Below are 27,948 nucleotides of genomic sequence, written 5' to 3'. Positions count from 1 at the left end.
CGGAAGGCCTTTTGAAGTGCAGTATGCGATGACTTGTCTGAAAGCATCCGTAGGGGATGGTTCATCATGCGGTAAATACACAGAACAATAGAAGTATTTCCTGTTGAGGTTTCCAACAGATACATCAATTGTGATAGCACATACATCTCTGATGGTTAGTTCAGAGATGAGTGTAGCAACTATTGCGTTGTTGACAAGCACACAGGCTCGAGGCATGACACGCGAGTTTGCCATTTCATGTTTACTGAAAGTGGCAAACATCGGGTTCACAAGGTTTCCTAGATAGAAATTTCCCTTACGAAAGTAAGGTTCTTGTACCAAGGCCACTTGGGCTGTACCATTTTGCATAAGTCTGCAAAGATTGATCGTTGCTGTTCTTTTATGCTGAAGATTGATCTGAGCTATCTTAACCGTAGCCACTACCCAAACTAGGTAAGATTAAACTCCTTCGCAACAACAGCACAACAAAGAACAGCAACAATAAAACCAAATCGGTATCGATTGGAAAACGCCAAAGGTAGGGATACACAGAATACACTGTGTAAATCGCATAATGCAAAACCATATAGGTGAAAATTTAAACTAATTAACAACAACTTCATAATCCCGCCCTTATTTAGCCTCAAGTGAAACTAAAGAAGGGCAGCTGATTGTCTCGGAGAAACACAAGGTCCACTGCACCATTGCTCCGGTTAGCGCAGTAAGGGCTACATACTGTGGAGGGCGCCCTGGTACTCCACAGGCTCCGTTAGCGGTTAGGTTTTTATTAGACCCCCCTAGCCATTCATTCCTAGGCACGGTAAGCATAAAGCCGCATCACACCATGAATTAGGGGTCACCTGTTGGTGGATTCTTACCACCGGAACAGGCGGTCCGTAGTGTTATTCTTAGCCAATTGAGACAATCGCTACCGACACTACACAGCTATCTGGGCTGATCGAGAAAAGAAGTTAATATTGATGATCAACTTCATACGGACTCGAACAGCCGCTGAAATTATTACTGTAACTAATTTGTATAATCATAAGTTGCCTAATTTATATTTTTCTTGAGTAGTCAGTACTAAGTATCACCGAAGAATTTAGTTTGATATACAGTAGACGTTCGATAAGTGCAACATGTTTACGTTTCAGTTACCGAATGAAATTCGCTAACTGCAACGACTGACATCCGTCAAACAGTTGTCAATTGCTGTTGGACGCAGCCAGAATGTACTCAAAAACATCGCAATGCAGTTGTAGTGCATCTGAAAAACATCGCAACTCTGTTGACGTTTCGTTTTTGACAGATAGCGGTGCGATAACTGCAAAATTGTTGCACTTAGTGGACTTGCAGTTAAAAAGCATTGCAGTTAAACCGTTTGCACCGAGCGAACGTCTACTGTACCGTGAGGTGCCCATATTTCATGCACTTAAGGTTTCTCTAAGTTTGATAAACGACATAAAGTTTACCATAAGGTACAGTAGACGTTCGCTCGGTGCAAACGGTTTAACTGCAATGCTTTTTAACTGCAAGTCCACTAAGTGCAACAATTTTGCAGTTATCGCACCGCTATCTTGTCAAAAACGAAACGTCAACAGAGTTGCGATGTTTTTCAGATGCACTACTGCATTGCGATGTTTTTGAGTACATTCTGGCTGCGTCCAACAGCAATTGACAACTGTTTGACGGATGTCAGTCGTTGCAGTTAGCGAATTTCATTCGGTAACTGAAACGTAAACATGTTGCACTTATCGAACGTCTACTGTATAAAAATTCAGTTCCATTTGTGTTGTTCGGTCGTGTAGATATTTTCGCGGCATCGAATGGCCATCATGATGACTAATGTAGTTGCATGCTCTCCGATGGATGTAAAGATGGATCGTAATGGGTGAGCTCATTCTGTATTGTTAGACAGTCATGCATGGCTTTATACAACGGTGATTATTCCACGAGTGGAGTGAAGCGACGTAGCTGGTCTCGCATACTGAAATGAGAGAAGTCTATACGTAATAGATGTTCATCTACTCCCATCCGAAGGGGATTTGGATTGTGAAAAGAAGGTAACCATGTGCGATTGTAGAATCGAGCTTCGTTCTACGCCTAGAGGGGACGGAGATAGTCAAGTGACTCCGTAGCTTGAAGGAATAGAAGCGCCGTCTAGCGAATTGAGAGTCGTGGATTCGATTCCTACTGGAGTATACGTAGGTTTCTTTTCATAATTTAAATCTCAATTTGTTCATCGAGCATATGTTTTTGCTGTGCACAACAAATTCGATAGGTTTTAACGGTAATTTTCTTCTCACAGTGTCAGGGAGTAGAGATCAAAGTGAATAAATAAATGATAGATTTGATAGTATTCGATAGGTTGCAAACAAGTGTGAAGATTAGGGTACCATGTATTGAACGAATGCATGAACGCCATGAAATGACGGTCGATAAATTATAATTGAATTGAAATTGGTTCAATGTTCGATAGGATTTAGGTTGTCTGGATCTGGGGCAAACCCTATAAAAATAACTCTCAACATTAAAACTTTGAAGAAATAAACGTAGTTCATTCACATTGTTCAATATTGTGTTGATGTTGTACAGCGTAAATGGCATCTTGTATATACAGCGGGTGGCCAAAATGTTACTTTTCATAGAGTGCATCAGAAATTCTCAAATGTTGACTGTTTCTCAACCTGTTATACCTATGTGCATCATTGGTACAAATTTGAACTCTATTGGTTAATCTTTCACGAAGCTAGAACCGTTCTCGTAAAACATTATTTTTTAGATAACTTTTTTTGGAACTGTTATATCTCGGAAACCAGTGAACTGGTTCACTGTTCAAAAATTTGATATTTAAAATATAGCGTTTTACCAGCACGGCTCTACCTTCGTGAAAGATTAACCAATCGAGCTCAAATTTGTACCAATGCTGCACATATAATAGGTTGATAAACAGATAAAATTTGAGAATTTTTGATGCACTCTATGAAAAGTTGAACTTTTTGTGAGAGAAAAAAAAATTGCTTAGAGTAATGCGGGGCAAAAGTTCGCACCTAACAGACTTCACAAAATAACTATTGAACGAAAAGAAAATAATATCGTTTTTCTTCGTTAAACGGGTCCCTAGCATGTTGCCTTCAAAACGTAGTACTAGATTTTTTCGCGTTCCTTTTGTAGTTTTAGTAATACAATTTTTAAAACAAGTACTCCAATGCGAACTTTTGCCCCATAGTGGGGGCAAAAGTTCGCATTCTGCGGGGCAAAAGTTCGCACCTTGTACAGGGTAGTTTATTGGTGTGATGTTCATTTATTTCAAGTTAATTCATGTTCATCCTTTCACTCTAGCCATTAAATCTGTTTCTTTCTGTTCTTAGAATTACGACCCAACTGAAATACGACCTGGTGTTCAACTTTTGTATAGAGTGTGTTTTATGAAGACTTCCACAACTATTACCTAAGAGCTGTCCTTTACAGCGTTACTGAAGTTGTCAAAATACATTGTGGGGTAATCATAGAGATACGTGTTGCACAAAACGCATGAAAAAAAAAATCAAATATGGAGCAAAATTGTTGAACGGGACTGTTATTGAATCTTATCCCCGCAGTATGGTGATGGATTATAACTGTGAATTTACAAACTAAGCTATGAAAGACCCCGGTAAAGTAGATGAACATAAGACCTTCAGAAACATACGAAAGGACACGACGAGGATGACGAAGAAAATGTTTTAAAATGTTTTTTAGCCATTTTTCATTTATTGATTTAAATGCGTGAACATAATGTTTGATTTACAATCAATCTTCTTACAAAACTAAGTTCAGACCCTCTGTCGCAACGATTTCAGGGTGCATACTACTCATATTATGCATATATAGTAGTTTCTATACGAAATTATCATTGCTTCAAAGATTCTGTAATTATATTGATGTACTAGACTCAGAAATCTAGTGCGAACTTTTGCCCCACAGCTACTGCGAACTTTTGCCCCACTGTCGAGGTTTTCACAATGTCCCTTTCTGCAAAAGGTACTAGTAGTTTATTGTTTATTCGAGTGCACCTCGCGAACTACTATGGAATAACGATTCTCCGACATAAAGAGGTTATGAGATTCTTCTTCTTCCTGTTACTAAAAGTTCTTATTCCAAAAGGTCCAAAAATTCTATCAAAACCCCTAGAAACACATTTTTTCGCATAACTCTGCCAAACCATAACCAAATCGTTCCAAATTTTATTGACGAGTAGCTGACCTGATTATGTGTCGAACCCATACAGATTTGTTTGGGTTCCTCACTCGTGCTCAGAAAAAGACTCACTGCGAACTTTTGCCCCGTGCGAACTTTTGCCCCGCATTACTCTATCCCAAACACTTTGGCCATCACCTGTAACTTATCGTTAAGTTTAAAACATAGAATAATGAAACATAGAGCAAGAGCATAGACATAGACATACTCACAAAATGTGGGCTCTTCCTTCGGAAGGGAACTACAGCGTGGGTCCTGAGATGAAGTAGCCTAGGGTTGAAAATCTCGTTAATATGTACAGCCAAAAATAAGTTCTTGTTTAAGTTACTCTCAAAAACTTAATTTTTCACGCATTCTGTCAAGAGACGCTTCTGTGTAGTTATTTTGAATCACGCAAAAGAGTTTCTACCGAATTTGATAAGCATTGTCAAATGTTTTTAGAGAAAAACGCGTATACCAAATTTCAAACAAAATTGTATTACCTTATTGTTGAATACTGCACCAAAAAATATTAAATTTTGGATATCCATTTATTTTGTGAAAATACAGATTGATATCTAGCAATAGTCTGGATAAACATCTATAAATTGTTTCGGGATTCTTGGGAAGCCCTTCTAATAGGGGGTCGGTTTTAATCGGGACTTCTTTCAAAATAAATATGTGTTGTGCATTTCAATTAAAAACCTACATTACAAATTTATTAAAACATCTTAAAAATCACATACGTTAGTAAAACATACAGTACTACAATAACGGTAACGTGACACATTCGAGACACGTAAATTGTTTTCTTCTATTAATTGTACATTGAACTGACTCGCACGAAACAACGCAACAAACATTCATTCTCACCCTATGCACGCCGTCAATCCGTTTCCTATACACGCTGCATACCCGATGATATGCGGAATTACGTTCTGCTCGTACATTCCAGAGAAGAGATGTGACCATGGCCCGTAGGCGAACAGTGCCACATCATCTCCCCCATGTGTCTCGTACTTCAAAGGAACTAGTTTCGGATACTGGAAGTCTTTGTTGGTCAGCATTTCTTCGGTGATGTTCAGTCGCCGACCCTCCGAAAAGGCTGGACCTCCAGGGCCATTCGCGTACGACAGAGTCGTGTAGGGACTTTTGCCTTTATCGTGGGATGAACCACTTACGCCCAGAATGTCGTGGCCGCGCTTGGAGTACCCGGCCATGGACATTGTGTGCGCGTGGTCTGCTGTTACGAGGATTAGAGTGTCGTCCGAGCTGGTGTACTGCGTGGCAAGCTGGACGGCTTCCGAGAGTTGAACTGTTTCGTCCAGCGATTTCCGTGCTTTGGTTTCGTGATGGGCCAAATCGATTTTACCGCTTTCTACGAATAGGACGTATCCGGCTGGGTTCTTCTCTAAGGTTTTGATGGCAGCGTAGGTGAGATCACTTAGAGTGGGGTCTTCTTGAGGATTGCTGTCCATGTGATATTTCATGTGATCGTAGTTGAACAGACCCATCAGATATTCCGTCTCATTGAAGTTGACTCCATTGAGTCCTTCCTTGTTCGTAACGTATCTAGCAGACCCGAGGGGTTTGCTGTAATACCATTCTGAGATCAGATTGACCCCATCCATGCGTTGCCCAAGTTTGCCAGAGGGGTCTTTCTCTGTGTTAGGGGTGAACTTGCGTCTACCGCCCCCAAGAATAACCTTTAGATTCTTTCCGGGACTGTTCCGCACCAGTTGAGCGGCAATGTCCTGACAAACGTTCGGATCTGCTTTCTGCGCCAGAACATCGGCGTCACATTCATACTCTCGATTCGATACATGGGCATAGTTAGCGGCTGGACTGGCGTGCGTGACCCTGGTGGTAGTCACAATGCCTGTGGCTTTTCCGGCTGCCTGAGCCCAGCTCATGATCGAGTCGACTTGGTTCTTGGGGTCATTGCCGGTAGCGCAGTTGCTATATTTAACCGCAGCCGTGACGCCGATTGTGGCATAGTTGGCCTTGACTCCGCACAAATAAGCCGTTGCCGAACAAGCCGAATCTGCAACCTGCTTATCCACGCAGTATGTCTGTGGATGGGAGATGGGTCGAGAATGCAAGAACGGTAGCATTTATTAATTGATTTGAATGTTAGGTGGTCGGTGCTCTGCTGGAAGGAGTCAAGCGCCAAGTAAGAACTGGCAAATACATTAATAAAATATTGTTTCATTAAAGCAGTTATCATACTATTCAAAGTGTAGTTTTTGGCAGAACCCCGACCAGATAGCGACACAAGAACGACCGGTTGAATTACTCAGCGCAGCGCCTAATAAGGCAGACTTTAAACCAGACAGTAAGATACCTTGTCAGAGTGGTGACGGAAAGAAATCAATTATTATTATTCCATACGCGAAAACCCATGCAGGCCGAGTGGGGCGTGAGGTGGCGTGCGGCGTACGGATAGTGGTTTTGTTTGCTCACGGTTGAATGAATTTGATGGTTTTAAAATTCGCACCGATTCAAACGGGTAGCCATGAGTTGAGCACCAGCATGCATACTGACGTGAGATAGCGGCCAAGGGTGTCAACTTGTGCAGAATACCTACTACTTATCGGGGTGTCATTACTGCTAAATGGATATGATGACGGCATGCATCAATTAAACGTCTTCTAACAAGACTTCAATTAAAAGGTAATCTTCGAACAATCATTCGCAAGCAACGACAAATATCGCTTTCACTCTTCTGAAGTGTTGATTGTCGATAACTGGTGTTATTTAAACAGGAACAATAGCCATCTCCAAATGCCATTGCAATGCATTGCTGGCTAATAGGTAGTCGCCGAAATAAAATATCAATCACGCACTATCTCTTTCCGTTCAATTTAGGGCGGATGTATCAGTAGTTGCGTTATTAAATATTTCAACAGATCAACTTTTCATGCAGAACTACAAGAGGAGATTTGGCTCAATTGTCATTCAAATTCGTGATTATTAGGTAGAATCACTTTGCATTACAGACTTGCGTTGTGGTAAAGCTAAATAAATGTTATTTTTCAATTACATTTTATATATTTAGTAAAAAATGTGAACAAGTTTTTTTATTTTATTTTTAGGGTGACCACGGGGAGCTGCAGATCAGCCACCAACTTTCCTCCTACTTGTAGTGTCTCAGTGGACACATTCGAGATTGAAATACTTTCAGTGTATTATAATAGTATTAACCCTTTATTTAAACATATGCATTTAACAGTGTAATCAGTTGTCAAACGAAGTGAAATGAATTGTAACCTCTTGTAACGATGTCTGAAGTGAAGTAAGTAAATGAAATAAAAGAGCGATGAGCTGTGCTCATTCGTATTCTAGACTCCAACAAGAAAAGGTGTTCTTCGAGACTTTATTAGCTGGCGACAGGAAAAAAATCAATCAAGTGTGTGCAAAGTAGTAGTGGCAAAAGTGCAAGAGAGCTGGTGCAGTTGCAGAGTGGATTTGGAAGTTGAGTTCCGGCTATTCGGCAGCGAGAATATTTCATCTCCAGGGAGTCAACTGGAACCGAGGTTGAAAGAACCGGCAAGGATCTTGTATCATTGCGCCATTGCCAACTGTGTAGTACAATTCTCTAGCGGACATTGTTATTTGGTAGCCATTCTGGTAACAATCACGAACCATTTGCTAACTGGCACCTACACAGCGGAGCGAATCCTTTGTTCTCTATAAGCTGACGTAAGAACCCGGATTTTTGTTCGGCGATTGGACGGGAGCCTTTCCAATTTCCACGGATTTGCCGTTTTCACTGGCTAATTGGCTGGTGCAGGTTGTGACACGGAAAATTTGGTAAGCTACCCATTTTTCTTACATTAATCTCGATTGCGGCTAAAATTTCAAGATGGCCCAGAGCACGCTAGCCACCATTATGGAACCGTATCGAAAAGGCACATCCTTTTCGGAGTGGATTGAACGTTTAAGTTCCGTGTTTCGGTTGAACAAGATTAAGGACGAGGATAAGAAAGACTATTTCGCGACTTTGTGTGGCCCTTCTGTTTATAGTGAGGTTAAATTATTATTTCCTAATACAAATTACAGTGATATTATATATGATGAAATGGTATCGAAACTGAAAAGTCGATTTGATAAGACAGAAACGGATTTTATCCAAAGATTCAAATTTAACCATCGCATTCAGCAGCACGATGAGACAGTGGAGGATTTTGTCCTCTCGGTAAAGTTGCAAGCCGAGTTTTGTTCTTTCGAAAATTTCAAGGAGAAAGCCATTGTAGATAGAATTGTTGCTGGGGTCAAGGATAAGGCTTTACAGCAACGGCTGCTGAGCGAAGAGAAGTTAACTTTAACAAGTGCAGAAAAGATAGTTATTACTTGGGAGATGGCTAGCTCAAATGCAAGGGGTATGAAAGGAAACAGTTTAGATCAAATTTCCGCGGTTAGGCCAAGCAGTTCGGCGGGCAGTGCATTCAGGAAGATTCGAGATACTTTGGACCTAGCTAGATCTATGAATTCACCAAACGAGAGACTCTCAGTGAAGGATAGGCTTGGTTATCGGTCATACAATGGTCCACGGAAAACTGATTGGAGAAGAGACAATAGCAGGAATCAATTAGCATATGAGGACCGTGTCTGTGGATTTTGCGGATTGAAAGGACACTTGAAGCGTAAATGTTTTAAATTGAAAAATCTTAGGAGAGACACCGTTAAGTTCATGGATACTTGGCAAGCAGAACATGGCGGTAGTGGACCTACAGATGACGCATCCATTAGTGGGCTGTTCAACCGGTTAAAAACCGACAAATCTGACAGTGAAGACGAGGAATATGACGCAGGTGAATTAGAGTGCATGATGGTGTCGTCGATCAATAAGATCAATAATCCGTGTTTAGTTAATACTTTAATTGAAGGGAAATCGTTAACAATGGAGGTGGACTGTGGCGCCTCGGTGTCCGTTATTGGTAAAAATCAGTATTTTCGCACATTTGGCAAGCCTTTGAGCAAAAGCAGTAAACAATTGATCGTTGTGAATGGTAATAGGTTGAGTATCAAGGGTGAGGCAAATGTTTCAGTAAAATTTAGAGAAAAATTGGCTAACTTGCAATTGCTGGTGATTGATTGTGAGAATGAATTTATTCCTTTACTTGGCCGCACGTGGCTTGATGTATTCTTTTCAAATTGGAGAGAATTTTTCACCAGTTCCTCTACAATACATAGTATGGCTGAACATGCTCTAGATACGACTGTCGATGAGCTCAAGCAAAAATTTGCAGGTGTATTTAAAAAAGATTTTTCGACACCAATTAAAGGCTTTGAAGCGGATCTTGTTTTAAAAAACGAGACTCCGATATTCAAAAAAGCGTATGATGTCCCTTATCGTTTGCGGGATAAAGTTTTGGACTATTTGGCTCGCTTAGAAAAAGAAGGAGTGATCACTCCAATCAAAACAAGCGAATGGGCATCACCTGTGGTGATAGTAATGAAAAAAAATAACGATATCAGGCTTGTCATCGACTGCAAAGTTTCAATTAACAAACTAATTATACCAAATACGTACCCTTTACCCACTGCACAAGATTTGTTCGCAGGCTTAGCAGGTTGCAAAGTATTTTGCTCATTAGATCTTGAGGGGGCGTACACTCAATTATCATTAACGGAAAGGTCCAAGAAATTCATGATCATAAACACAATCAAAGGATTGTTTGTTTACAACAGGTTGCCACAGGGAGCTTCTTCGAGTGCTTCAATATTTCAGCAAGTGATGGACCAAGTACTCGAAGGTTTAGAGTTTGTTTACTGTTATTTAGATGACGTGTTGATCGCGGGAAAAGATTATGACGATTGTAGAAAGAGACTATTTTTAGTACTTGAGAGATTAAATAAGGCAAACATTAAGGTAAACTTGGACAAGTGCAAATTTTTTGTTTCGCAACTCGACTATCTTGGTCATATTTTGAGTGAAAAAGGTCTTTTACCATGCCCAGACAAAATTGCGACGATACAGAAGGCTAAGGTACCCCAGAATGTTACAGAACTGAAATCATTTCTAGGCTTGATCAACTATTACAATAAGTTCATACCGAATTTATCCACAAAGCTCTATCACTTGTACAACTTATTGAAAAAGAATGTGAGATTCATATGGGACAATAATTGTAATGAGGCTTTTGTAAGTGCAAAAAATTCTCTTTTAGCTGCAAATTTTTTGGAATATTTCGATCCTAAAAAGCCCATTGCTATAATAACAGATGCTTCTAGTTACGGCTTAGGGGGGGTGATTGCCCATATTGTAGATGATACCGAAAAGCCCATATGCTTCACATCGTTTTCACTAAATTCAGCTCAAAAATCCTATCCAATTTTGCACTTAGAAGCACTTGCTTTGGTGTGCACCATTAAAAAATTTCATAAATATTTATATGGACAATCATTCAAGGTTTTCACGGATCACAAGCCTTTATTGGGTATTTTCGGAAAATCTGGAAAAAAAATCAATAGTAGTTACTCGACTTCAACGTTTTATTATGGAATTGTCCATTTATGATTTTGAAATTTATTACAGACCATCTCGGAAAATGGGTAACGCGGATTTTTGTTCACGTTTTCCTTTAGAGCAATCAATCCCAGTGGAATACGGTTTAGAGTACGTCAGAAGTATAAACTTTTCGGGCGAATTCCCTTTAAACTTTGAGGCAATTGCTGATGAAACAAAAAAGGATGATTTCTTACAGAAAGTCATTTTATACATGCAGCAGGGCTGGCCGGATCGTTTGGAGAAAAGATTTGTAAATGTGTTTTCTAACCAGTCTGACTTGGAGATGGTGGAGGGTTGCTTGCTGTACCAGGATAGAGTAGTCATTCCGCAGCAGCTACAGAAGAAGATTTTGAAACTGGTTCATGCCAATCACAACGGAATAGTTAAAATGAAACAGCTGGCCAGGCGATCGGTGTATTGGTTCGGTATTAATAATGCAATAGAAGAATTTGTAGCAAGTTGCGAGGTATGTGGCGGAATGGCTATAATACCAAAGCAGAAAATTGAATCCAAATGGACACCAACAACCAAACCATTCAGCAGAATTCATATAGATTTTTTCCATTTTTCTGGGCATACTTTTTTGTTGATTGTCGATAGCTTTTCTAAATGGTTAGAAGTGGAATGGATGAAAAAAGGCACCGATTGCTCTAAGGTTTTAATCAAATTAGTAGAGTTTTTTTGCACGGTTTGGGCTGCCTGACTGTTTAGTTTCGGACGGGGGTCCTCCATTCAATTCACACACCTTTGTTGACTTTTTAGAAAAGCAAGGTATAACTGTACTCAAAAGCCCTCCTTATAACCCTGCTAGCAATGGCCAGGCGGAGAGGTTAGTCAGGACTACAAAGGATGTGTTAAAGAAGTTTTTGATTGACCCTGAAATGACGGAGTTTGGTATGGAGGACCAGATTAATCTATTTTTATTCAACTATCGCAATACAAATTCGACAAATGATGAGGAATTCCCATCAAGAAAAATATTCTCTTATAAGCCTAAAACAATATTGGATTTAATAAATCCAAAAAATCGATTCAAAAACAATTTGTTTGTACAAACTGACCACTCGCGTGAAGATGATACACCTATTGAGATTAGGCCTGAACCATTGGACCCTTTAGATGATCTGACGAGTGGCGATATAGTTTGGTACAAGAACCATAACCCAAACAATCCCGCGAGATGGTTGAAAGCTGTTTTTATAAGACGTGTTTCTCGACATATCTTGCAGGTGGAAATTGGAAGCGTGCGAACCACTGCTCATCGAACGCAAATTCGTCTGGTTAACAATCTGGATTCACCACGACCAAACATCACGCTTCCTACGCCTAGACCAACATCCAGGACGCACGATATGGCTCGGGCAAATGCCTCGCCGGATAATGTCGGTATGGAGCAGCCGCAAGACTCCGAAGAAGAACATCCCAATCGAAGAGCTAAACGGAGACGTGAAGATCAGCTTCAGCCGAGTCCTGCGTTACGACGATCGAAGCGTATTAGGCATACCAAATTAGATTCGAATTTTGTGTATTACGATCGACAGTAAGATACTTTGATAATCATAATTAAGATGAACTCAAGTTCGCTCAGATCTATAACCTTATCGAAAGGGGGAAGAAGTTGTAGTGTCTCAGTGGACACATTCGAGATTGAAATACTTTCAGTGTATTATAATAGTATTAACCCTTTATTTAAACATATGCATTTAACAGTGTAATCAGTTGTCAAACGAAGTGAAATGAATTGTAACCTCTTGTAACGATGTCTGAAGTGAAGTAAGTAAATGAAATAAAAGAGCGATGAGCTGTGCTCATTCGTATTCTAGACTCCAACAAGAAAAGGTGTTCTTCGAGACTTATTACTACTAAGGCTCTACTACTAAGTCAACAGTAGCTTGATGGCATAAAGTCGGTAGCAAAAGTTAATAATCAAAAGCTTTCTATACAAAATTCTCAAGATTGGGGCCTTGTATCTCAGCTTCTAGAAGTCCGATATTGCTGAAATTTGGTCCAGGATCTACAAATATATTGCCTTTTAGTGTAGCAGAATTTCATTGCGTTCTAGTCTATAGCCACAAAGTTCCAGAGCGTTGCTTGAAGACAAATGTAAGTAACCAAGGGACGATTTAATATAATTCAAAAACAAACATTTGTAGCAAGTGCTTTTTCTTGGCAAACTTTTCTGTTTCATAGAATTTAATAACTCCGGCAATAACAAGTCAACTAGACACAATCATTCGGTTTCGAATTAAATTGGAAAGTCTCTCGGTTATCTAGGGTTTTTATCTAATTTTCGTGTTCCTAAGCACCGACCAATATTGATCGAGTTAATTCTTGCACCTCTCCTAATGCCTTATTGCCAATTCGGTATCATTTGTTAATTTATAAGTTAGCTTTCATATCACGTAAAAATATATTGTGAAAGAACTATAATTTCCTTAAAATAATAAGATTGAATAATTGTCCCTCGAATTCTATTTCCGTCTTGCCCGCGTCTATTTCGGGCGAGACCTGAATTGAATTCCGAGCACACTTTCTACGTGACACTATGGTACATAGGATGGTCAAAAATTATGATTTGGCCATAGGTGATTACACGAAACGTCGATTGAGTTCTTCGCAACGCAAATCAAATCATGTTTTCAAAGTATGATTGAACGGAAAGCTTCTAAAATAGGGTGAACGTGGCTTGAGAATAACGACCAAAACATTTCAATTAATATTTTTGCCCACCAGATCATTATATACCAACACAGTGCAACGCGGAAACCATTCTCTGTGGTTGTGAAATAGGGTCTTGTATCATTTGGGCAGGTGTACCTATTTTGGGCGCTTGCCGCTATAACTAAGTCAATTTCAAACTGATTAATTTGTGTTTTTGTATAGAGTAAGATACTATACGTGCCTAACACTATACAAAAATTCAAATCAATCCGTTTGAAATTGAGTTAGTTATAGCGGTAAGTCCCCAAAAAAGGTACACCTGCCCAAATGGTAGAAGACCCTACGATGTTTCGTATACGCAGAAAATCCACGCTCACTTTTGCTTGCATCCTCCCTAGACGATGAATGCTTGTTGTTTACATTTTACCGACGGGGAAAAAATGATTTATTTGATTAATTGAACAGCTTTTGCTGCATTCTGTAGCAGTGAAATGCAACTTTGAAGTGCTACAGTGCTTTTGTGGGGTGTGAGTTGAAGGTTGGTTCATGGATGGAGGAATAAGAAAACAATCGATTTTGTGCTCGACCTCAACTATAACCCCTTAATCTAGTAGGAAATGTTGAGGGATTTCCTTAGAATTCCTCTTGGTATTGCTTCCAAGATTCATTTTGGGGTTCTTCAAGAATTCCTCTAGGGATTCCTTTAGGAGCTGCTACAGAATTCCACAAGGAGTTCCTCCACGAACTCTTCAGGATTTCTCCAAGAATTCCATCTGCGATTTCTTAGGATTTCATCCTGGGATTCCTCTAAAAATTCCTCTCGGGATTCCTCCAGAAATGCCTCTAGAGATTCCTCTAGAAATTCTTGCAGAAATTCCTCCAGAAATTCTGCTAGAGATTCCTCCAGGAGTATCTCTAGGGCTTCACTCGGGAATTCCTTCTGTGATTCTTTCAGGAACAACTTATTTTAAAAATTCCTCCAAAGATTCCCCAGGAACTCTTCTGTGGATTTCTTCAGGAATTCCTCCTTGTATTCTTTAAGGAACTCCTCCAAAAAATAATCCAGTACTTCCTTTAGGAACTGTTTAGGGATTCCCTTAGGAATTCCTCTTGAAATTGCTTCCGGGATTTCTTCTGGGGTTTCTTCAGGAATTCATCTAGAAATTACTCCAGGAGTTCCTGTGGAAATTCCTCCTGGAATTCCTACAGGCATTCTTCTAGAATGTCCTTCAGGTATTTCTTCAGGAATTCTTTCAGGGATTCCGCTAGAGATTCCTCCAGGAATTGCTTCAGGGATTCCTCCAAGAATTTCACCAGGAAATCCCAGGATTTTTCCAGAGCCTCCTACAGGAATTCCTTTAAGAATTCATCCAGGAATTTCTCCAAAGATTTCTCCAGGAAAAACTTCGGGGATTCCTCCAAGAATTCCACCAGGGCATTAATCCAAGAATTTATCCAGGCATTCTTCGAGGAATTCCTCGTTGGATTCTTACAGAGATTTCTCCTAGAATTCTTTTATCGATTCCTCCAGCGATTGCTTCAGGGTTTCCTCAAGGAATTCCGCAGAAGATTCCAGGAGATTCTCCTGGGATTGCTTCAGGAATTCTTCCTGGGATTCTTCCAGTAATTCATGCAGGTATTCCTCCAAGATTTAATTTAGAAATACCGCAGAAATTTCTTTAGGGATTCCCCCAGGAATTTCGCCAGGAAGTCATTCATAAATTCTGTTAGAAAATCATCCAGGAATACCTTCTGGAATTTTACAGGTATTCCTCCAGACATTTTTCCAGGAAAACTTCCAGAGATTCCTTCTGGAATTCAGATTCCTCTAGGGATTTTCCCAGGGATTCCTCCAGGAAATCCTCCTGAAATTTCTCCAAGGATTCCTTCAGAAACTTTTCTAAGATTTCCTCTATGAATTCCTTAAAGATCTCTTCAGATTTTTTTTTCCTAGGGATTCCTCCCAGAATTCCTCCAGGAATCTCCAGAAATTCCTCCAAAGATTGCTCTAGAAATGTATCTGGTTTTTTTTCTAGGAATACCTCAAACGATTTTTTCAGATTTTTTTCTAGGAATTCCTCCCAGAATTCTTCCAGGTATACTTTCAGTAATTCTTTCAGGGGTTCCTCCGACAATTTCTCAAGGGATTCTACAGGGTTTCCTCCAGGCATTCCTGTGGGAGTTCTTCCAGAGATTCATCCAGGTATTTGTTCAGGGATTTATCCAGAAAGTCTTCCAGAGATTACTCCGGGAATTCATCCTGGGATTGCTCCAGGAATTCCTCAAGTGATTTCTTCAGAAATTCCTCTCAGGTTCTCTTCAAACATTGTTTCATGAGTTCCCTCAGAAATCCTCCAATCATCTTTTCCAGGGATGTATCCAAAAATTTCTGCTGGATTACTTGATGATTTTCTTTAATTACTTCAACAATTTCGGCTATGAAGTGGGTCAAGTTCTTGGACATATTCTGAGTAGATATCTAATCAATATTTCCTCCCCATCCCCGCTGATCGTAAGGACCTGGCCAGGTGTCGAGAGTTCGTTAAATGAAAGGTTTGTCAAGTCCCAGGCAACTTTTCTGGCGCATTTAACGTCTCTATCGACAGCCACCCCGGGATGTGTACAGGGTCAGCTACACAGTTCGAAAAAAAACCTGTAAAATTATGACGGATCGAATGTAACAAAAGGACCCCGTCGCTTAGGAGGGTGGTTTTCGATAGTCTACATCTTTTTGCTTCCATCTAATGAGGAATCGGCAAAGGTAAGAAATAATATCTGTAATGATTTGATGTGGAGCGGATCTGGTGTGATAGTTAGAACGCTTGACTATCACGCCGAGGACCTGGGATCGAATCCCACTCCCGACAAACTCACAAAATGTGAGTTCTTCCTTCGGAAGGGAAGTAAAGCGTGGGTCCCGAGATGAACTAGCCTAGGGTTAAAAATCTCGTTAATACAGATAAAAAAAATGATTTGATATTTTCCTTCTGAGGAGACGAATATTAGTGCACGAAGTAAATTTATCTTTGAACAGTCCTCTGAAACTTTTTGACTTCAAGCTAGACCGCTATGAAATTCTGGCAAACTGAAATCCATGGTATATGTAAATCGTGGTCAAAATTTTATCTAATTTGGACTACTGGAAGCTGAGATACATGGCCAACGCTATCAATGAGAGTCTAATAGAGGTGAGGAAGAAGATAATTCGTGTGCGTGAGATCCGTGTCTGGTACAAAACATGTCACTACTACAAGCAAAGCGAGCTCCCATAAGAACGCGTGTCAAATAGTGACGTCACTATTTGTGTTTACATTTTTCTTTCCTTCCTAATGTCGAATTCGTTTATTCCCGACGGTGCACTGCACCGGTGTAGCAATTGACACCGGAAAAACGAATGGTTTCGGTGCAATTTGTTGATAGCTTATGATGGTATTAGTAAGAGCGCGTGAGAGCGTCAATAAAAACAATAAAGGATATCAAAAATAAACATAATCAATGTGTTCATGATTTCCGTGATGAACAAAATTATTTTTATTTTTTACTTTCTATATCCAATTAAACAATTTTAAAAGTTTTCAGTAATCCACTTGTACATGATAAACTTGTAATAATAAATGTTTCTTAAAAATTGTTATCCAATGTTTTAACACTCCTACATTATTTATCTTCTTCAAATTCTCGTAATATCACAATTTTTCAATTGAAAGCAACTTAGAATTCAACAATTTCCGTTGCCTAATAAAAAAGGATGCTAACATACAATTGTAAACGATCTACTTGCACAAATTTAACACAAAAAATGTTAAAGGCAATAGAAAACGTTTAGCTACAACGTAAAAAGAAAAATAAATAAATGCTTTTTAAACATAACGTTATTGAAACGCAACTCATATTAAAAACGCTTCAACCATCCTGTTACGATGATGCGGGTTCCGGGCGATGCAATACTTATTGAAAGCAGCCTTTTTTGCGGTCAGCTTCAATGCTGTAATTTTATAAATTTTTATTATAAATTCATTTTAAACCTAAATATAACTTACATCCTAGTATTTTTCTGCCACTCCCGTACACAAACATCCCAACACTAAAGCTATCTATTGTACTGTTTTTCACGTTGAGCTATATCAGTGCTGCCAGTTTCACCAAACATAAATTCCTCCACAACAGACTCCCCCTCGTGAAACTGGGGGTCGAATTATTTTATTTTCCCATATCCCGTCCCACATCCTTTAGTGACATTTGTAATTCAAAAATCCAATATTTGTTGTAAGAAAAAAAAAATCACGGTTTTTAAAACTGTTTGTACCTACAAAATGTTACTTTATTAATATTTCAGTCCAATTTGAATGAATAGATTTTTATTCTATTCTGGGTTTATCAAAACTTTATTACGTCATTTTTTTTCATAATTAATAGATCACCATGCGACAGAAAATTCTAATGATTAAAATCATTAAAAGTAATCCACATATTTGAGATAACCAAAAAAAAAACTTGTAATGGGGAAAATAAACGTTGAATCAACTCTTTGAAATTTCATGTTACCGATCAATTTTGAAGATTCCTCAGAAGTTGATTGAAAGACGTGATAATCATCGGTCAAGTTTAAATAATTTTTAAACGCACAGATTTGCTGTTTAATGAATGTCCAAGAAAACTGTTTACCTAATGCGCAAGAGAAAATCATCCTTCCTACCTAAACAAAACCACGATACAAGTTCAGCGATATGCATGTATTGGTAAAACTAGCTTTGTACCTGCTACACCGCGCTCAAACTGGGTGTAGCATTTTCTTGCACCGGTGCCAATCGGGTGTCAAAACAGAACAGTACCTGCGAATAAACGAACGGTTTCGGTGCAAGTTTGCTACACCCGGTGGCAAAGCGGTGCAGGCGGTGCAAATAAACGAATTCGACATAATACATAGCCATCTCTTCTTCTTCCCCACCTGTAATATACTCTCATTGCAACGCTATGCCTGAACCAGTAGATCAGAGATTCCCAAACTTTTGACTAACGCGGCGCCCTTTAAAATGTTCAAAAATGTGGCGGCGCACCAACTACTTTTTACTACTTTTTAAGAAGATTTATCATTTTAACACTTGTCCGGCGTTAAATCAGACCGAATCATGCGTTTTTCAGTAATTTTGGGAATATGTCCTGCAAGCACTTAGGGTATCAAATCGAGAATGTTATTTTCTCAGTTACTACTTTTCGTCAATAATGAAACGTCTATATCAAAAAAAAATCTTAAAAATTCACTGAACTTATCGGAAACCTTCAAATTTGCTAAATAGTTTGTCAAATTTCAGTCAATTTTCGTTTTCTTGCAAAATGGCACAACTCAATAAAGGGTTTTTCAGAATCATGCACGAAATCAATATTCAAATCGTCGCAGAATTGTTTTGCGATAGTGATTTTAGTAAAAATGTGAGATAGCATGGAGACCGGCAGATTGACATTATATGTGACAGTAATGATTCTGGATTGGCAGTGATGGAAATACCCGACACGGAATAAAAAAATGATTCTGGAAAAAACTTTGAAAAGATCCTTGAAATATTTATTTTGAATTAAAAGCTATTGATACTATCGATGACATAGCTGAATCATAAAAAGTCCAAATAATTTCAGAAGTTTAGGAAAATTTTCGAAACTCCAGAAATTGAAAAATTAAAAAAAAAAATCTTCAAGTTGCTTGAGGATGTCAAAAATTACATTCGTTAAATATTCGATGAATTTGGAATATACATATTTAACTTATAATTTGAAAAAGGGGAAACCCCTTTGAGCGACTATCTTTTGAAGTGCTCATCAAAAAGGCAAGACAAGACATTGGAATAAAATGACTAAGTACAATGATGCGACACTAGTTTTACTAAACGAAACAAAAACTGCAAAAAAAATGGCATTTGCAATAATAAGAGTTTGGTCTTTTCATTTTGGCTCAAGAACCAGCGGCGCACCTGAGAAATGATCACGGCGCACAGTTTGGGAAGTACTGCAGTAGATTATAAAAATTGAATGTACATCGGGTTTCTTTCCACAGAATACCTGAATTTATGCTATATATAAGGAAATTTTTAAAATATTTTATCAGGAACAATTAGATTTTTTCATGTTTTTAGCTGTTGTTCATACTAAATTGCCTTAAACTCTTATTTAGACCCCAGCGAACAAAAAGGACTTGCGATTGGAAACGTGGAACTGCCGATCTCTCAACTTCATTGGGAGCACCCATGTACTTGCCGATCTACTGAAGGCTTACTCCGGAAGCACTGATGATGACAAAGACGACATCAAGATTATCATAGGAGACCTAGATGCTCAGGTAGACCAGGATCGTTACAGCTGGAGATCACCACAGCACGGACGTCAGGACCTATCGTGGCGCTAATATCGATTCCGACCACTATCTGGTGATGGTCAAACTGCACCCAAAACATTCCGTCATCAATAATGTACGGTACCGGCGACCGCCACGGTACAACCTTGAGCGACTGAAGCAACCGAACGTGCAGAATCTTGAGGTATTGATGCAAGACGAGGGCGAGCTCGACGAGGCCCCTCTAGAGGACTGCTGGAGAACAGTCAAAAGGAGTGGACGAAACGAATGGTTCGACGAGGAGAAGAACGTAGCACGGACGGTAATGCTGCAGCAAGGAACCCGACAAAATGGAACATTACACACATTACGGACAGACGTGAGACAATCGAAATCCAAAGCGAATCCAAAGATAGCTGCCTTTAAAATACCAAAAGCACGAGTCTCGTCATCTGAACAACACACAGAGCTAACAATGGTACTCAGTGTTTGCTCACTCGAAATGAACATTGAGAAGCATTTTCAATTTTCAGCTACATGCATTTTGTGGATAACGAGTTGTGTGCTTTTGAAAATACGAGTCAAAAATGCACCTAAATGCGCTCTCATTTCACCAGCGCAATATATGTAACAAAGCTGCTGGTAAGAATAGTATCGTAGCAGAACTCATCAAGATGGACCCGGAAAAGTTGGCCACCAGTTGATAATCAGGATCTAGGAAACCGAACAGTTATCGGAGGAGCGTCTGATCACTTTGCGTTCTTTGACATAGTTTTTCGGTACATATGTTTTGAGCCACGCTAATGTATATCACAAATTGCCACTGGATTTTCAATAGAATATCTATTATCGAGGAACATCACCTGAAAGTCTTTTAAAAGATTTCTACCACACAACTTGGTGCAGGTGTTCCTAAAAGCATTAAATCAAGAATATTAGGGGGATTCACTTAACAGCGTAAACTGATTAAACTGATTAAACGTCGTGATCACCAAGGCAATCTTTGATTTTTTCATTCGCAACATCATGAAACTTTTCAAATAAGCAGACAATCATGGCTTACGCAGCAATTTAATCTGTTTAGTGAGTACCCCTATTATTTTTTAATATTTCATAAAATTTACTTCGATCTATGTCAGAAAGTTATCCAGATTTCGACCACGATATTCGATACCGTAAAAATAACTGATTTTGGAATATTATAGTATTGACACATTCTACCGTGACGTTACAACATTTTGACGCATTCGTAGTCAGATTTTCCACTATAACTCATGAAAACGAGCGTAAATCTCGAAATATTTTTTCATATTCGGATTCCTTGTAAAATTTCTGATATATTTGACCTATTGAACATTTAGTTTTCATTAGAAAAATTTGTTCAAAATGCGTATTTGTAGCGTGACGTTACAACGCGCTAGAATCCGACCCTCTCTAACGCGCTACCAACATCTTAAAAAATCTGCTCGGATTTTCATGATATGCTGATTTTTTTCATAATTGAAATTTATTGGTTTGTTCTTCAATTAAATAGAATAAAACATTTAAATTTCGGATTTGTTTTTGGATAATCGACTTTTACATTTCGTGACGTTACAACGCCCGTTCAGTTTCAAACAGGGTTCTGCTCGCGTTGTAACGTCACGAAAATGCACATCATTTTAGAATCAGAATTATCAGCCAAAATTGCCCGAATTTGTGAATATATTATTGCATTATTTTTACTGCTCCAAGAGCAACTTTATTCTATTAAAAATCTGTTTGCGATAAATGGCTCGGAGGGCCAAGTTATTGCTATCAGCAGTATGAACACTCCTTCATAAAGGTTAATGGTACACATCTTCGGCCTAGTACCACCCATAATCATCTAATATTGTCCCAAAGACTAAACCGTTGATATTCATTACTTCTCACCGCCAGATATTTAGATTTTGCAGCATAAAACTAATCACGCCGTCGAATTAAACATTTTTCAATAATTTATGCAATGTTATTGATTTAATTTCAAACGCTTTAAGATGTGCGAGCCGTTATTGAACCAAAGACATACCTGAAGATCTGCATACCACTTAGGGCATTAATTTCTGTGATTCCAGAGACAAATAGACCTAATTCTGACAAAAAAAACATCGTATATATGTCAGAGTCATAATTACTTAGAGAGTTAGTGTCTTTGGTTTGATAAGTCAAAAACTTACAGCTGATTTACTATTGGATACGAGATTCAGACACAATTATGATTAGTTGAGAAACTATTTTTTGGCAAAATCTTTGGGCACTTTATAAGAAGTTACAACATGTTGAATATTTGTTGAATAAATATAAAGTGCATTATTTTTCAAAATTTCAACTACCACTAGTCAGTTAGAAACTTTAACCAAACGGCTTTTAAACTGAAAATTCTTAACAAGATAAACAACTTTTCCAAAGACATCAACATTCTAAAAGTCTTAAGTCTAAGTAATTTGAGTCCCGAGATATATGAGTTTCAATTTCGTAGGTGTTAAGTCTGTTTGTCGGTGATTCTTGTTATATCAAAAATAGATGTAACACTGACCTTATATCCATCCCATATATTTCAAGATCCTAACTATTTAGACAGTTGGTGTCCTCGACAAAATTGTTTGGCTGGTCAAGAACTTTCAATTGATGGGCCGTTTTATTTCAAATCCTTCCACTAGGAGGCGCTAGAGGGCATAAAGGGTGAGTCGATAATTATTGTGCCATTTTCAAACTAACGTAACTTTTTTCCTACTTCACCAAAATCAACCAAATTTTGCACAGTTTCTCCTTATTGTTTACATATAATAAATTGAGCAGTTATCAGTGAGATTCCGGTCGATATAGAATAAATTTAGTTAACAGTTCTAAAAAAGATGTTGTCCAATCACATGCTAAAATCAAAAATAATGGTATCGCGTCTTGGAACAATTAATGATTACACATTATGGGATCATCCTAATGTTCGCCAATAGGTTTCAGGAACGGTTGACAATGAAATATAAGCTTGGAGCTGGGTGAAAACCAGGCACGATGCGCATAAACAAACCAGAGAGCTTTAATAATTTGTTTCAAGTCGAGCCTGAACATATCCACCCACATGGAGGGCATTAATTGAAAATGTAAATTTCACTAAAACGCATCCTAAATTTGAACCTATAGGTATAAAAAGTTGAAATACATACATATACTTAACTACTGTAAAAATTTGGTTTCATTTCGTTAATTGTAGACAATTTGCGAATCAGTTGAAGGTAGGGGGGCACAATAATTAATGACTCACCCTTTACACATTTTTAGTTTTACTTATCTCAGGATCGTGATTAATTGGAAAGATGGTTGCTTCATTAAAGTTGTTTGGTAGATCACTAGACTTTCAGTTTAATAACAGTATGGTATTAATTTCTGCCACACAGTGGTGGTAGTTGCAAATTTTCAAAAGCATGTCAATTTTATTAATTACCCAAAACACATTCAACAAGCCGTAACTTTTTATAAAATATATCAAAAATTCTCAAATTTTGATTGATAGTCCCTCATTTTGTTATCTGTAATTTCTACAATTGGGTTCTTTGGGGGTATCCAGATTATGTCATAATCAGATTCTCCGCCCAAAAATTAGTCGAAATCCAAAATTTCATAATTTTTGGAGTCCGGGAACTATTTTTTAAATGCATTTAAAGTTTGTATGGGGAAAATCTTTTGTTCGGGTCGAGCTGTCATTTTATCGATTGAACTGTCATTCTATCCACGAAAATTAAAACTGTTTTGTTAATTTAACCATCAAAACAAAGGTATTGGAATCCAATAAAATCACGTTATACTCAGAAAAATGAGTTCTTTCGATTAAGCTTTAGAGAATAGCAATATTTTATTCACTAAACTGCCCAATTTTGGACTTGATTGGTTAGCAGAATCATATTTTTGACTGTGTTCTATTAACTCTTATATCTAAGGAATAAGTGAATCAAATCAAATCAAATTTTGAAAGTTAAGAATTATATATCTTTGATTACAATTTGATTTAAATACAATATGTCCAAAGTAAAAAAAAGTTCCAGCTTGTAGAATACTTTTCAAGAAATTCTAATCCCTTGCCTGCTTTTGTAAAATGGAAACTAACGTCTTCTAGTGGCAAAATCTCGCATCTATTGGTAAATCAACTGCAAGTCCTTTACTTACCAAACAAATTTGCCGAAGAAATTGTATTTCTATGTAAAAGGAATCCTGAGATGTATGAAATTTAAAATTTGTAAGTTCTCTAGCGCCGCCTGTTGGTGGGACTTTAAATCAAACTATCCATCAACTGTAAGTCTTTGATCAACTCAATAACTTTGTAATTTCGTCAGTGTTTCGTCTGTTGGCCACCCGCATAAACGATAACCATAAGATTTGCTTAACCACCCATTCGGGATACAGTTCGAACAGTATGTAGTATTGTTTAACCGTCTACATTACGGTCCGTTTATTGTGTTGGTTTATTAGGGTACTCATATCACAGAAATTTTCGGTTTGAGTGGTATTAGATTACGATTAAAAAAATTTACAATATCGCAGTACAATTACATCGTAGATTTTGACCAAACACCATCTCCCCCGTCCTTCAAAAGTCTACGTAGTTTATTAACCGGCAATGGTACGCAATTTATAAACGATATCTCGAAAAAGAGATCACACACAACGAGAACGAAACTGTTTTGAATATAGAACTACGTTTGTCCAATTCAGAAGCCGTCCAAGCCAGAAAGATTTGGTCTTTTCCACAGAACTTTTTTTCGTGACGTTACAACGCAAACTTCACCCAGGTGAAACTCAGGCTTCCGTGAACCGATTTTCTTTTTTTTTAGTCTCATTTGAAAGATCTTTTCGAGTACAAAGAGCATACAAAATTTCATATTTGTAACGTTTTCCGTATTTGAATAAAATTTAAAAATGTTGATTTTTCGTGACGTTACAACGCAATGAAAACCCATACTATGATCAGCCATATTTCAGAGTTGTAAAGTCTTCCGATTAAAAATCTTTGTATGCTAAAAAATCTACATACATTTATCTACAAATGATGGAAGACTTTTGAAAAATCAGTGTGTTGGTGTTTAAAATACGATAGTTTGGATGAAAAGTGTGCCTAAAAGACATAAAATCACGATTTTAATGTTAATCTTAATCGTCGTTCAATTTATATTTATTGTCACACTAATATCATGTCGAATACATTTTTGGAGGACAAAAGTAATGTAGAATGTGATAAAAATGTCAAATATGCCATAACTCAACTTTGAAAAATTGGTATTGATGATACGGGGCCCGTAGAATGTGTCATTATTGATTTTGTATATTGTGATGTAAGCAATGAGCAATGGTACACTACTGGTAGTCGAGAAAATTTAAGGACAGATTTACTAGAATCCAAAAAGGCCGCCACAATGGCCGACTTTGGCACCTACTCACGATTTTAAGCGCACAAATCTCTTTGTAAACAAAACCAGCGCATCTGATCTTCTTATTTCAAGCTTATTACAAGTGAGCAAGGACAGAATAATAAAATGCACTGTTGTTTGAAGCTTGCTTCTTGAGATTTGTGCGTCTGAAGTTCTGATGCACTGTTGAAGCGGGATTTCAAGACGTTTGCCCTTAAGTCACGTAATTCCTCGAATTGAAGTAGAACTCTAACCGAGTACTGCTTGAAGACTTTTATACATCATATCACAGACAAAACCACCACAGAAATAGCAATAAAATATTCACGCAAGAATTAATACACCTTCAAAAGAGGTATACAATCCAAAGAACATATGTAAAAGGGTTGTAGGGGAATTGTGGGTAAAATGAACAGGGTGGTGTTTTACAGCAATTAGCGTATTTCTGCATGTTTTAACGATTGGAATCTGTGTGATAGCGTAAATCATTATACTTCTGCAGATTTTGAACTTGAAAATTAAATAAACCACTTAATTATAACGAAAAGTTCAAAAGCCACGTGAAAAATATGCTCTGATGTAAAATTGAACTTATCTGAATTAAGGTCCATTCGTATATTTTTCGCAGAATATGACATATGTAATGTCATATTCCAATAATGTACTCCCAAAAGACAATATTCAGTTGAAAAAAATAATTAGGTTATGCTTTCAATACAATTTTAGGAACAACTTTAAAACCAGCACGACTTGGGGGTAAAATGAACAGCTGGTTCAAACTTTATCCAATTTTTATAAAATTTTGTGCAATCTCGGTATATTGAGATCTAGAATACATATTATGACACAACTAGAGCAAAAAGTTAAGAAAAAAAAATACGCTTATAAAATAAGATTTTTATCCTTAAAACCACTTATTTTAGTACATTTTTTACAAATAATGATTTCAGCACATTCCAAATTTTATATCAAAAATTTTAAAAGTGTAGCATATAAAGTTCACATTGAATTTGGTGACCTATACTTGAATATATCGAAATTAAACATTTAAGCTAGTTTTTGAAGACATGTTCATTTTACCCCCATCGATTGTTCATTTTACCCACACTATTTTTCATGACTCTGTTTTCTTGCATTTTTTGCAATCGAAAATAATGTAAGAAAATTGTACTTTTTATCAATATTTTCTTCCAGGACTCTTAGAATATATTACCATCTACGATGTAACAGGGTAAAAAAGAAAGATTTTGTCATATTTCTATAGGAAAAGACGACAAACGCTTAGGGTGTTCATATTACCCCCAATTCCCCTACTTTGTGGAACGCCACGGAATAAATTGTCATTATGAGCTTTACATATCCTGTTCTGCTGAACAAAAACAGTTCACGGCCTTGATCGAGAAACGTAGAAACACATTCCTACAGTCACAGCTACTGGTTCACCCACCCTAGTTTTGCCTGCACTGCACATATAGACGGACTACCGCGAGCACGCGACAACCATCCCACTCACCTTGACTAGACCGACGTCTGGAAACTCTTCGAAGGAGAGCTGCGTTTCCTCGCCCGAGTGGCCTTGCTTCTGTCCGAGATACATGCGGCTGGCTGCCAGCGTCGGTATCGACATGCCATCGCCCAGGAAGAAGATCACATTTTTCGCTTTGTTGTAGTTTTTCCGTTTGAGCAGTTGCTCCTTGAGCTTCAGCTGGGCCCCAATGTTCCAAAACTGGGCCGTTTCTTCGTAATCTGGCGCGGAAATCAGTCTCTTCTTTCGGTTCTGATTCCCATCGTCACGATCCGGGGGTGGATGCACTGTTGAAGATCGGAAACGAAGAAAAATGATCGTGGTAACAATTTCCTGCGATCTTCACAAGGACTAACCGTGATCACTCGGGGTAGTTGTGAGATATTGGACGAATTCCTGCGATGGACTCCCACGGGATGCCCGAAACACTGACGATAACAGAACAACGCAAACACCGATCGTACGAAGAAGGTACATATTGTTATGATGCTATTACTACAATGACGGTTACCGCACGCGTTCTGGTAGACGATCGCACTATTTCTTCTCGTTGGTTGCAGCGTGCTCGGATAGTAAACGTCGATTATCGAATAAGGTATGGCGAGGTGCTACCCGCACTCTTGCATGCCTATAGCTCCAAGCTGCTGCTGCAGAGAGGGAGAAGTGTGTGCGCGATCACACTCGAATGGCGCCAATCCAAACTGATCGGTAATGATCGTTGACGATCTTCTTTTATATTGAACCATCGATATGTTGTTAGGTTCGCATTCTACTTACGTTTTGTTTAGTCAACTGAGGGACAATTACCGAAAGATTCCCAGAAAATGTTAACTCTGAAACTGATCGATGATCTGAATCAAAGCAGTTGAGTGTTTGTTCTCTCTGGAAGCAAAACTCACTCAAGAGAGCAGCGACGGGATAAGTGTACCTTTGCGTCAATTTGCACAAACTTTGATAAAGCACGCGTTTAGCTGCATATGCAGGATTAATGAGGGGATTTTGCCGCATTCTCATCTATGACGGGGTGAGTCTTTGCTTCTTGCAGGGTCGGCTTCCTGTCTAAGCGAACAGGCAGCTCAGAATCGAGTTTCCATACTAACAATTATCGTTAGTAGTAGTACCGTTAGGAATCAAACATGGTACACAAGCAGAATATTTGTAACAATTAATTAAAAGTTGCGTTGAAATATGGTCCCGATGTAGAGTCACTTACAATGCATGTATAAACACAAGAAAAATAAAAAATAAACTTTTAACGGTTACTTCGGAACAGAATCCGTACACCTTGTATCACAACTTTTCTCAA

The 27,948-nt window shown here is 38.3% G+C and overlaps 1 protein-coding gene across 2 annotated transcripts; it reads right to left on the bottom strand.

The window, feature by feature from the left end:
* Nucleotides 1–4,894: 4,894 nt before the first annotated feature.
* On the bottom strand, nt 4,895–27,525 carry LOC109411462 (membrane-bound alkaline phosphatase). Of its 2 annotated transcripts, XM_062854570.1 has the most exons (4): nt 27,420–27,525; nt 26,999–27,343; nt 26,631–26,929; nt 4,895–6,269 (listed from the first exon to the last, which is right to left on the bottom strand). In XM_062854570.1, the coding sequence occupies exons 2-4, from the start codon at nt 27,117–27,119 to the stop codon at nt 5,067–5,069; spliced, it is 1,623 nt and encodes a 540-aa protein (XP_062710554.1). In that variant the 5' UTR covers nt 27,120–27,343; nt 27,420–27,525; the 3' UTR covers nt 4,895–5,066. The 2 variants fall into 2 exon arrangements, with proteins under 2 accessions (XP_062710554.1, XP_019540532.2); XM_019684987.3 differs by having other exon boundaries at nt 26,999–27,443.
* Between the last annotated feature and the right edge of the window lie 423 nt (nt 27,526–27,948).

Source organism: Aedes albopictus, chromosome 2 (genome assembly GCF_035046485.1).
Source record: "Aedes albopictus strain Foshan chromosome 2, AalbF5, whole genome shotgun sequence".
NCBI lineage: Eukaryota > Metazoa > Arthropoda > Insecta > Diptera > Culicidae > Aedes > Aedes albopictus.
The sequence above is the reverse complement of the archived record's forward strand: the minus strand, read 5'-3'. Positions and strand labels throughout refer to the sequence as shown.